General features: G+C 42.3%; 1 protein-coding gene across 1 annotated transcript in view; it reads right to left on the bottom strand.

Moving 5' to 3' along the window:
• Positions 1-576: 576 nt before the first annotated feature.
• The window catches only part of LOC135472573 (N-alpha-acetyltransferase 15, NatA auxiliary subunit-like), a 30,461-nt gene continuing 18,249 nt past the window's right edge, over positions 577-12,788 (bottom strand). Inside the window, exons 17-21 of the mRNA XM_064752131.1 lie at positions 12,040-12,148; positions 11,354-11,452; positions 10,878-11,024; positions 1,554-1,651; positions 577-1,261 (exon numbers count right to left, since the gene is read on the bottom strand). Of these exons, the coding sequence (XP_064608201.1) occupies positions 1,091-1,261; positions 1,554-1,651; positions 10,878-11,024; positions 11,354-11,452; positions 12,040-12,148 (624 nt within the window). The 3' untranslated portion in view covers positions 577-1,090. The remainder of the gene's footprint in view (positions 1,262-1,553; positions 1,652-10,877; positions 11,025-11,353; positions 11,453-12,039; positions 12,149-12,788) is intronic.

Genomic DNA, 12,788 nt, shown 5'->3' with positions numbered 1-12,788 from the left:
CTGAACTGACATCAGTAAAGTACTCTTGACCTGTAAAATTCTGCTGGGGAGTTCCATTTCAAATGCTAGCTAAAATTAAGTATAGGAGAGAAACAGAGGAAAGGTACACACGTTAAGATCACAGATAGGTCCCACTGACATGATTGGAGGATGCTCGTTTATTTATTTTATCGATTGTTGTTATATGCTGCAAACCCAAAAATATATCCTTTATAGGAAGGATGACAGCACTATGGTGGGAGGATGCTCCTTAATGAGATACTGCTAACATTACGTAGTGACACTCAACAGCAACACCAAGCTGGAAGGTTAGGAACTGGCGCTGCTTTCCCTTGGTCTCGGCTGTTCTGCTTGTTTTCTTGCTTTCTTTTTTGTTATTCTCTTTTTTTTTTTATTGACAGATAAAAATGAAATATATTAATCAAGCTAAGGAAGGATGTTGGAGTTCTGGTAAAACATTTAACTGAGGGTTAATCAAGATAAACAACAAAAAGCACTCACTTTTAACTCCGGCATATGCTCATTTCCTCTATCTGAATAGTGGTGTGCACATGCTCCCTCCCCCCCCCCCTACCAGTCACAGGGGAATTCATACAACACTGTGCAGTATGTGCATTAACCTAGATCACTAGAGCTGCCAAGGAAGAAAAAAAAACAAAAAACATACAGTATGACCTAATGATCATACGTAGGACAAATCATGAGCATCGAGAGAACAGAAGAAACCTTGGACAGGTCATACAGAATCAGAACTACATACAGCACCTGATTTCACAGTGCGGCTTTCAAATGAGTTCCCTCTAGCTCGAGATATGGTGCTGTGGCCACAGGCCTGCTCAGTATTCTGTCCTTCCTGTGAGAAATGGTGCCATGGCACAGACCTACCCTGTCAGTCCCACAGAGGACACAACCGCTGCCTGTCCATCTAGGCCTGCTGTCACATGTCCAGCTTTTAACATAGTTGCTTCACCTCAGTCTACAGGGTTACCTCCCTTCTTCCTCTGCTCTCCAGGCCCTTGATAGTTTTCGAACACAACTGCCCAATTCTTCCTAGACACTGTCACACAGCCCTAACCTAATTCCATGAGTTTCAGCACGCAGCACCGTTCTCCACGATAGCGTCTGTTTTTGAGGCAGCAGGCAACTGAAAAGCTGTTGCATAGGGGAAATAGGCGTGGCACTGTGCCTGGTAGTCCTCAGCTGCCTTCTCACATTTGCCAAACTGTCCCTCACATAGCAGTTCCAACACATCTATACAATTCTGTAACACAGGCACAAACTCAGCATTACAACTCAGCATTCATACCAACAACTCACATACAAACGTCAGAATAGAAATTCAGATCAGAATGTTTAAGAATCATTGGTTAAAATGGGGAAAAAAAAGTTTAGCAATGTATTTAGGCCTATTACACAATGAAAAGACAATTGGATAATCCAAAACTACAGTATAGTTTTACTAAACAATATTCAATTGTTTTTATCATCAACTTTATTTATTTGATTGGTGTTTTAAGCCGTAATGTAAACAATCAACGATGGAGAATCCATACCTGTATTGTAACTCCCTCATATTCATGTGATAACCTAGTTGCCATGGAGATAGCTTTATCCTGAGTGCAGTGGTCCAGTTCGTACATCATACGTGCCCCTTTAAAAAATGAAACAACGGCTTCATGAGACCAGTCCATCACAAAGACAAGAAAGTCGAAATGACAAGTTTTAACAGAGTGAAAAAGAGAAAGTGACACAGCTTTTAGGAGTTTTCTGGCAAGCTTGGTAGTCACCAGAAATAATATCAAGAATCAGAAAATGGCAACTTTCATCCAGGTCCATGTAGCAAGCCACTGTAATCCTTCAACCGTTTCACATATTGTAAGATGATTTCCCAGGTGGGAGTACCTCTGAAACTGATCAAGCTTACCAATACAACCTTATCTGTCATATGCAAAAAGGTTAAGGAATAAGGGTAGTTGTATCACACACATGTACATGTAAGTACGGGTGATGATTAGGTACAGGAGACGATTAGGTACAGGAGACGATTAGGTACAGGAGATGATTAGGTACAGGTGACGATTAGGTACAGGAGACGATTAGGTACAGGAGACGATTAGATACAGGTGACGATTAGGTACAGGAGATGATTAGGTACAGGAGATGATTAGGTACAGGAGACGATTAGATACAGGTGACGATTAGATACAGGTTACGATTAGGTACAGGAGACGATTAGGTACAGGAGACGATTAGGTACGGGTGACGATTAGGTACGGGTGACGATTAGGTACGGGTGACGATTAGGTACGGGTGATGATTAGGTACAGGAGATGATTAGGTACAGGAGACGATTAGGTACAGGAGACGATTAGGTACAGGTGATGATTAGGTACAGGAGATGATTAGGTACAGGAGACGATTAGGTACAGGAGAGGATTAGGTACAGGAGAGGATTAGGTACAGGTGACGATTAGGTACAGGTGACGATTAGGTACAGGTGACGATTAGATACAGGTGAGGATTAGGTACAGGAGATGATTAGGTACGGGTGATGATTAGGTACGGGTGATGATTAGGTACAGGAGATGATTAGGTACAGGAGATGATTAGGTACAGGTGATGATTAGGTACAGGTGATGATTAGGTACAGGAGACGATTAGGTACAGGAGACGATTAGGTACAGGAGATGATTAGGTACAGGTGACGATTAGGTACAGGAGATGATTAGGTACAGGAGACGATTAGGTACAGGAGATGATTAGGTACAGGTGACGATTAGGTACAGGAGATGATTAGGTACAGGAGACGATTAGGTATAGATGATGATTAGGTACAGATGATGATTAGGTACAGGAGACGATTAGGTACAGGTGACGATTAGATACAGGTGATGATTAGGTACAGGAGATGATTAGGTACAGGAGACGATTAGGTACAGGTGACGATTAGATACGGGTGAAGATTAGGTACAGGAGATGATTAGGTACAGGAGATGATTAACGACAGGAGACGATTACGTACAGGAGACGATTACGTACAGGTGACGATTAGATACAGGTGACGATTAGGTACAGATGATGATTAGGTACAGGTGACGATTAGATACAGGTGATGATTAGGTACAGGAGATGATTAGGTACAGGAGACGATTAGGTACAGGTGACGATTAGATACAGGTGACGATTAGATACAGGTGATGATTAGGTACAGGAGATGATTAACGACAGGAGACGATTAGGTACGGGTGATGATTAGGTACAGGTGACGATTAGATACAGGAGACGATTAGATACAGGTGACGATTAGGTACAGGTGACGATTAGATACAGGAGATGATTAGGTACAGGAGATGATTAGGTACAGGAGACGATTAGGTACAGGTGATGATTAGGTACAGGTGATGATTAGGTACAGGAGGTGATTAGGTACAGGAGATGATTAGGCACAGGTGACGATTAGACACAGGAGATGATTAGGTACAGGAGATGATTAGGTACAGGTGACGATTAGATACAGGTGATGATTAGGTACAGGAGATGATTAGGTACAGGAGATGATTAGGAACAGGAGACGATTAGGTACAGGTGACGATTAGGTACAGGAGACGATAAGGTACAGGAGACGATTAGGTACAGGTCATGATTAGATACAGGAGATGATTAGGTACAGGAGATGATTAGGTACAGGTGACGATTAGGTACAGGAGACGATTAGGTACAGGTGACGATTAGATACAGGTGATGATTAGGTATAGGAGATGATTAGGTACAGGAGACGATTAGGTACAGGAAATGATTAGGTACAGGAGATGATTAGGTACAGGAGATGATTAGGTAGGGGTGATGATTAGGTACATGTGATGATTAGGTACAGGTCACGATTAGATACAGGTGATGATTAGGTACAGGAGATGATTAACGACAGGAGACGATTAGATACAGGTGATGATTAGGTACAGGAGATGATTAACGACAGGAGACGATTAGATACAGGTGATGATTAGGTACGGGTGATGATTAGGTACAGGAGATGATTAGGTACAGGAGATGATTAGTTACAGGTGAGGATTAGATACAGATACAGGTGATGATTAGGTACAGGTGACGATTAGGTACAGGAGATGATTAGGTACAGGAGATGATTAGGTACGGGTGATGATTAGGTACAGGAGATGATTAGGTACAGGAGACGATTAGGTACAGGTGACGATTAGATACAGGTGATGATTAGGTACAGGAGATGATTAGGTACAGGAGATGATTAACGACAGGAGATGATTAACGACAGGAGACGATTAGGTACAGGAGACGATTAGACACAGGTGACGATTAGATACAGGTGACGATTAGATACAGGAGATGATTAGGTACAGGAGATGATTAGGTACAGGAGACGATTAGGTACGGGTGATGATTAGGTACATGAGACGATTAGGTACAGGAGATGATTAGGTACAGGAGATGATTAACGACAGGAGACGATTAGGTACAGGTGACGATTAGATACAGGTGACGATTAGATACAGGTGACGATTAGATACAGGAGATGATTAGGTACAGGAGACGATTAGGTACGGGTGACGATTAGGTACATATGAGGATTAGGTACAGGAGACGATTAGGTACAGGAGACGATTAGATACAGGTGACGATTAGGTACAGGTGATGATTAGGTACAGGAGATGATTAGGTACAGGAGATGATTAGGTACAGGAGACGATTAGATACAGGTGACGATTAGGTACAGGTGACGATTAGGTACAGGAGACGATTAGATACAGGTGAGGATTAGGTACAGGAGATGATTCGGTACGGGTGATGATTAGGTACGGGTGATGATTAGGTACAGGAGATGATTAGGTACAGGAGATGATTAGGTACAGGTGATGATTAGGTACAGGTGATGATTAGGTACAGGAGACGATTAGGTACAGGAGATGATTAGGTACAGGTGACGATTAGGTACAGGAGATGATTAGGTACAGGAGACGATTAGGTACAGGAGATGATTAGGTACAGGTGACGATTAGGTACAGGAGATGATTAGGTACAGGAGACGATTAGGTATAGATGATGATTAGGTACAGATGATGATTAGGTACAGGAGACGATTAGGTACAGGTGACGATTAGATACAGGTGATGATTAGGTACAGGAGATGATTAGGTACAGGAGACGATTAGGTACAGGTGACGATTAGATACGGGTGAAGATTAGGTACAGGAGATGATTAGGTACAGGTGATGATTAGGTACAGGAGATGATTAACGACAGGAGACGATTACGTACAGGTGACGATTAGATACAGGTGACGATTAGGTACAGATGTTGATTAGGTACAGGTGACGATTAGATACAGGTGATGATTAGGTACAGGAGATGATTAGGTACAGGAGATGATTAGGAACAGGAGACGATTAGGTACAGGTGACGATTAGGTACAGGAGACGATAAGGTACAGGAGACGATTAGGTACAGGTCATGATTAGATACAGGAGATGATTAGGTACAGGAGATGATTAGGTACAGGTGACGATTAGGTACAGGAGACGATTAGGTACAGGTGACGATTAGATACAGGTGATGATTAGGTATAGGAGATGATTAGGTACAGGAGACGATTAGGTACAGGAAATGATTAGGTACAGGAGATGATTAGGTACAGGAGATGATTAGGTAGGGGTGATGATTAGGTACATGTGATGATTAGGTACAGGTGACGATTAGATACAGGTGATGATTAGGTACAGGAGATGATTAACGACAGGAGACGATTAGATACAGGTGATGATTAGGTACAGGAGATGATTAACGACAGGAGACGATTAGATACAGGTGATGATTAGGTACGGGTGATGATTAGGTACAGGAGATGATTAGGTACAGGAGATGATTAGTTACAGGTGATGATTAGATACAGATACAGGTGATGATTAGGTACAGGTGACGATTAGGTACAGGAGATGATTAGGTACAGGAGATGATTAGGTACGGGTGATGATTAGGTACAGGAGATGATTAGGTACAGGAGACGATTAGATACAGGTGATGATTAGGTACAGGAGATGATTAGGTACAGGAGATGATTAACGACAGGAGATGATTAACGACAGGAGACGATTAGGTACAGGAGACGATTAGATACAGGTGACGATTAGATACAGGTGACGATTAGATACAGGAGATGATTAGGTACAGGAGATGATTAGGTACAGGAGACGATTAGGTACGGGTGATGATTAGGTACATGAGACGATTAGGTACAGGAGATGATTAGGTACAGGAGATGATTAACGACAGGAGACGATTAGGTACAGGTGACGATTAGATACAGGTGACGATTAGATACAGGTGACGATTAGATACAGGAGATGATTAGGTACAGGAGACGATTAGGTACGGGTGACGATTAGGTACATATGAGGATTAGGTACAGGAGACGATTAGGTACAGGAGACGATTAGATACAGGTGATGATTAGATACAGGAGATGATTAGGTACAGGAGATGATTAGGTACAGGAGACGATTAGGTACAGGTGACGATTAGGTACAGGTGACGATTAGGTACAGGAGACGATTAGGTACAGGTGACGATTAGGTACAGGTGACGATTAGGTACAGGTGACGATTAGGTACAGGAGACGATTAGGTACAGGAGACGATTAGGTACAGGTGATGATTAGGTACAGGAGGTGATTAGGTACAGGAGATGATTAGGTACAGGTGACGATTAGGTACAGGTGATGATTAGGTACAGGAGATGATTAGGTACAGGAGATGATTAGGAACAGGAGACGATTAGGTACAGGTGACGATTAGGTACAGGAGACGATAAGGTACAGGAGACGATTAGGTACAGGTCATGATTAGGTACAGGTCATGATTAGATACAGGAGATGATTAGGTACAGGTGACGATTAGGTACAGGAGACGATTAGGTACAGGTGACGATTAGGTACAGGTGATGATTAGGTACAGGAGATGATTAGGTACAGGAGACGATTAGGTACAGGAGACGATTAGGTACAGGAGATGATTAGGTACAGGAGATGATTAGGTACAGGAGATGATTAGGTAGGGGTGATGATTAGGTACATGTGATGATTAGGTACAGGTGACGATTAGATACAGGTGATGATTAGGTACAGGAGATGATTAACGACAGGAGACGATTAGATACAGGTGATGATTAGGTACGGGTGATGATTAGGTACAGGAGATGATTAGGTACAGGAGATGATTAGTTACAGGTGACGATTAGATACAGATACAGGTGATGATTAGGTACAGGTGACGATTAGGTACAGGAGATGATTAGGTACAGGAGATGATTAGGTACGGGTGATGATTAGGTACAGGAGATGATTAGGTACAGGAGACGATTAGGTACAGGTGATGATTAGGTACAGGAGGTGATTAGGTACAGGAGATGATTAGGCACAGGTGACGATTAGACACAGGAGATGATTAGGTACAGGAGATGATTAGGTACAGGTGACGATTAGATACAGGTGATGATTAGGTACAGGAGATGATTAGGTACAGGAGATGATTAGGAACAGGAGACGATTAGGTACAGGTGACGATTAGGTACAGGAGACGATAAGGTACAGGAGACGATTAGGTACAGGTCATGATTAGATACAGGAGATGATTAGGTACAGGAGATGATTAGGTACAGGTGACGATTAGGTACAGGAGACGATTAGGTACAGGTGACGATTAGATACAGGTGATGATTAGGTATAGGAGATGATTAGGTACAGGAGACGATTAGGTACAGGAAATGATTAGGTACAGGAGATGATTAGGTACAGGAGATGATTAGGTAGGGGTGATGATTAGGTACATGTGATGATTAGGTACAGGTGACGATTAGATACAGGTGATGATTAGGTACAGGAGATGATTAACGACAGGAGACTATTAGATACAGGTGATGATTAGGTACAGGAGATGATTAACGACAGGAGACGATTAGATACAGGTGATGATTAGGTACGGGTGATGATTAGGTACAGGAGATGATTAGGTACAGGAGATGATTAGTTACAGGTGACGATTAGATACAGATACAGGTGATGATTAGGTACAGGTGACGATTAGGTACAGGAGATGATTAGGTACAGGAGATGATTAGGTACGGGTGATGATTAGGTACAGGAGATGATTAGGTACAGGAGACGATTAGGTACAGGTGACGATTAGATACAGGTGATGATTAGGTACAGGAGATGATTAGGTACAGGAGATGATTAACGACAGGAGATGATTAACGACAGGAGACGATTAGGTACAGGAGACGATTAGATACAGGTGACGATTAGATACAGGTGACGATTAGATACAGGAGATGATTAGGTACAGGAGATGATTAGGTACAGGAGACGATTAGGTACGGGTGATGATTAGGTACATGAGACGATTAGGTACAGGAGATGATTAGGTACAGGAGATGATTAACGACAGGAGACGATTAGGTACAGGTGACGATTAGATACAGGTGACGATTAGATACAGGAGATGATTAGGTACAGGAGACGATTAGGTACGGGTGACGATTAGGTACATATGAGGATTAGGTACAGGAGACGATTAGGTACAGGAGACGATTAGATACAGGTGATGATTAGGTACAGGAGATGATTAGGTACAGGAGATGATTAGGAACAGGAGACGATTAGGTACAGGTGACGATTAGGTACAGGAGACGATAAGGTACAGGAGACGATTAGGTACAGGTCATGATTAGATACAGGAGATGATTAGGTACAGGAGATGATTAGGTACAGGTGACGATTAGTTACAGGAGACGATTAGGTACAGGTGACGATTAGGTACAGGTGATGATTAGGTACAGGAGATGATTAGGTACAGGAGATGATTAGGTACAGGAGACGATTAGGTACAGGAGATGATTAGGTACAGGAGATGATTAGGTACAGGAGATGATTAGGTAGGGGTGATGATTAGGTACATGTGATGATTAGGTACAGGTGACGATTAGATACAGGTGATGATTAGGTACAGGAGATGATTAACGACAGGAGACGATTAGATACAGGTGATGATTAGGTACGGGTGATGATTAGGTACAGGAGATGATTAGGTACAGGAGATGATTAGTTACAGGTGACGATTAGATACAGATACAGGTGATGATTAGGTACAGGTGACGATTAGGTACAGGAGATGATTAGGTACAGGAGATGATTAGGTACGGGTGATGATTAGGTACAGGAGATGATTAGGTACAGGAGACGATTAGGTACAGGTGACGATTAGATACAGGTGATGATTAGGTACAGGAGATGATTAGGTACAGGAGATGATTAACGACAGGAGATGATTAACGACAGGAGACGATTAGGTACAGGAGACGATTAGATACAGGTGACGGTTAGATACAGGTGACGATTAGATACAGGAGAGGATTAGGTACAGGAGATGATTAGGTACAGGAGACGATTAGGTACGGGTGATGATTAGGTACATGAGACGATTAGGTACAGGAGATGATTAGGTACAGGAGATGATTAACGACAGGAGACGATTAGGTACAGGTGACGATTAGATACAGGTGACGATTAGATACAGGTGACGATTAGATACAGGAGATGATTAGGTACAGGAGACGATTAGGTACGGGTGACGATTAGGTACATGTGAGGATTAGGTACAGGAGACGATTAGATACAGGAGACGATTAGATACAGGAGATGATTAGGTACAGGAGATGATTAGGTACAGGAGACGATTAGGTACAGGTGACGATTAGGTACAGGTGACGATTAGGTACAGGAGACGATTAGGTACAGGTGACGATTAGGTACAGGTGACGATTAGGTACAGGAGACGATTAGGTACAGGAGACGATTAGGTACAGGTGACGATTAGATACAGGAGAGGATTAGGTACAGGAGACGATTAGGTACGGGTGACGATTAGGTACATGTGAGGATTAGGTACAGGAGACGATTAGGTACAGGAGACGATTAGATACAGGCGATGATTAGATACAGGAGATGATTAGGTACAGGAGATGATTAGGTACAGGAGACGATTAGGTACAGGTGACGATTAGGTACAGGTGACGATTAGGTACAGGTGACGATTAGATACAGGTGACGATTAGGTACAGGAGACGATTAGGTACAGGAGACGATTAGGTACAGGTGACGATTAGGTACAGGTGACGATTAGGTACAGGAGATGATTAGGTACAGGAGATGATTAACGACAGGAGATGATTAACGACAGGAGACGATTAGATACAGGTGATGATTAGGTACAGGTGATGATTAGGTACAGGTGATGATTAGGTACAGGAGATGATTAGGTACAGGAGATGATTAGGTACAGGTGACGATTAGATACAGGTGACGATTAGATACAGGTGACGATTAGGTACAGATGATGATTAGGTACAGATGATGATTAGGTATAGGTAATGATTAGGTACAGGAGATGATTAAGTACAGGAGATGATTAGGTACAGGAAACGATTGGGAACAGGAGACGATTAGGTACAGGTGATGATTAGGTACAGGAGGTGATTAGGTACAGGAGATGATTAGGTACAGGTGATGATTAGGTACAGGTGATGATTAGGTACAGGTGATGATTAGGTACAGGTGACGACTGGGTACAGGAGATGATTAGGTACAGGTGGTGATTAGGTACAGGAGGTGATTAGGTACAGGAGATTATTAGGTACAGCAGATGATTAGGTGCAGGTGATGATTAGGTACAGGAGGTGATCAGGTACAGGAGATGATTAGGTACAGGTGACGATTGGGTACAGGAGATGATTAGGTACAGGAGATAATTAGCCCTTCAAGATTATTAATGTTTCCTGAAAAGTCAATGTCACACCTGCAACTCTGTGAGGAAGGGACTTTGCATTTCTCTCCAAGAATTCCTCATTTAATGTCTGATTGTTCCTGTTTCCATACAAGGATGCCATTTCTGTGTTCAATACTGATAACACCGTTTCTGACAGCTCACTCTTACGTCTGGATACTGAAGAAAAGAAATTCTCATTAAACATCTGTAATTAACAACTCAGCAGCACTCTGTGATGACATAGCTGCAACTGGACATCATGCTATCACGTTCTTTATTACAGGTAACATGAAATCCTACGTAAACACCTTGCGTGATTTTCCTTATGTCCACAAAATTACAATTAGGCCTTGTTATTCAGCGAGATAAATCCCCATAAATTACAGAGATTAGCAAACAACAGAACGATGGCATATCATTATCCTTAGTGACATGGTACATTGTACAGAAATACAAAAACAAGTCACAATATTACACCGAAACAATTAAACATGTGCTGAACTTACCTTCCTGTCTAAATCGTAACCTACACAGGTGAAAGGCTGGATTGTCAGGGTCAACCCGATGCCCACGCTTTATACACTGCAACATCAACAGTAATTTGCCTACAAGGCAAACAATGAGTAAAGTTGAAAAATATCCTCTGTACCATGTAGACTACTGATCATTTAATAGTTGTTCAACACACCATCAATTAATTGTTCACTGAAACAGTGTCTGATTTTAGGGGTGGAAGAAACTGCAGTGGCCACAATAAACCACAAACCATGAGCAGGTTTCTGGTGCTCTTTGTGTGTGTGACATTGGAGGAAAGACAGCCTGATGCAAAATAACAGAAAAGAGCACCTCTGACCACATAATGCCACCCTGACCAACACAACAATGGACTCAGATCAAAAACCCAGCTTGCGCGGCAGTGTGACCGAAAACTACTTGCCTTAGCCACTCTTCCACAACTTACTGCCCGCATACAGTAAGGAGCTAACATTCCCACACAAATGTACTGTACATCATGATCATCTGGTACACAGCATAGAAAGCATTAAATTGTCCTCAGATCAGATATGATTATGAACGTTTTAATAAAAATCTTGGAGATGTTGAGCCATAAACCTTGGTTTTCTAATTTCATGTATGCTGAGTATCCACGAAATTTCAACAGAAATAAAAATCTGCTTGATTTTCATCCAACCTTTTCTTGAGTAGATCTCGTAGGCTTGGACATGGGTGTCTATGATGTCAGATGCTAACAGTTGTAGTGGGCGTAGAAATCTTATGGCCTGTTCCAATGGATCACTGACCTAGATTGAACATCAAAGTGAACAATACATGACCACAACAAAACTTGTACACAAACATTCTCTCTGTGGTCAAAGCCATTCACTACATGACCACAACAACGCTTCCACACAAACATTCTCTCTCTGGTCAATGCCATTCACTACATGACCACAACAACGCTTCCACACAAACATTCTCTCTCTGGTCAAAGCCATTCACTACATGACCACAACAACGCTTCCACACAAACATTCTCTCTCTGGTCAATGCCATTCACTACATGACAACAAAAACCCTTGTACACTAACACTCTCTCTGTGGTCAACACCATTCACTACATGACCACAACAACGCTTCCACACAAACATTCTCTCTCTGGTCAAAGCCATTCACTACATGACCACAACAACGCTTCCACACAAACATTCTCTCTCTGGTCAAAGCCATTCACTACATGACAACAAAAACCCTTGTAGACTAACACTCTCTCTGTGGTCAACACCATTCACTACATGACCACAACAACGCTTCCACACAAACATTCTCTCTCTGGTCAAAGCCATTCACTACATGACCACAACAACGCTTCCACACAAACATTCTCTCTCTGGTCAAAGCCATTCACTACATGACCACAACAACGCTTGCACACAAACATTC

The sequence above is a fragment of the Liolophura sinensis genome, chromosome 8 (assembly GCF_032854445.1).
Source record: "Liolophura sinensis isolate JHLJ2023 chromosome 8, CUHK_Ljap_v2, whole genome shotgun sequence".
NCBI classification, from domain to species: domain Eukaryota; kingdom Metazoa; phylum Mollusca; class Polyplacophora; order Chitonida; family Chitonidae; genus Liolophura; species Liolophura sinensis.
The sequence above is the reverse complement of the archived record's forward strand: the minus strand, read 5'-3'. Positions and strand labels throughout refer to the sequence as shown.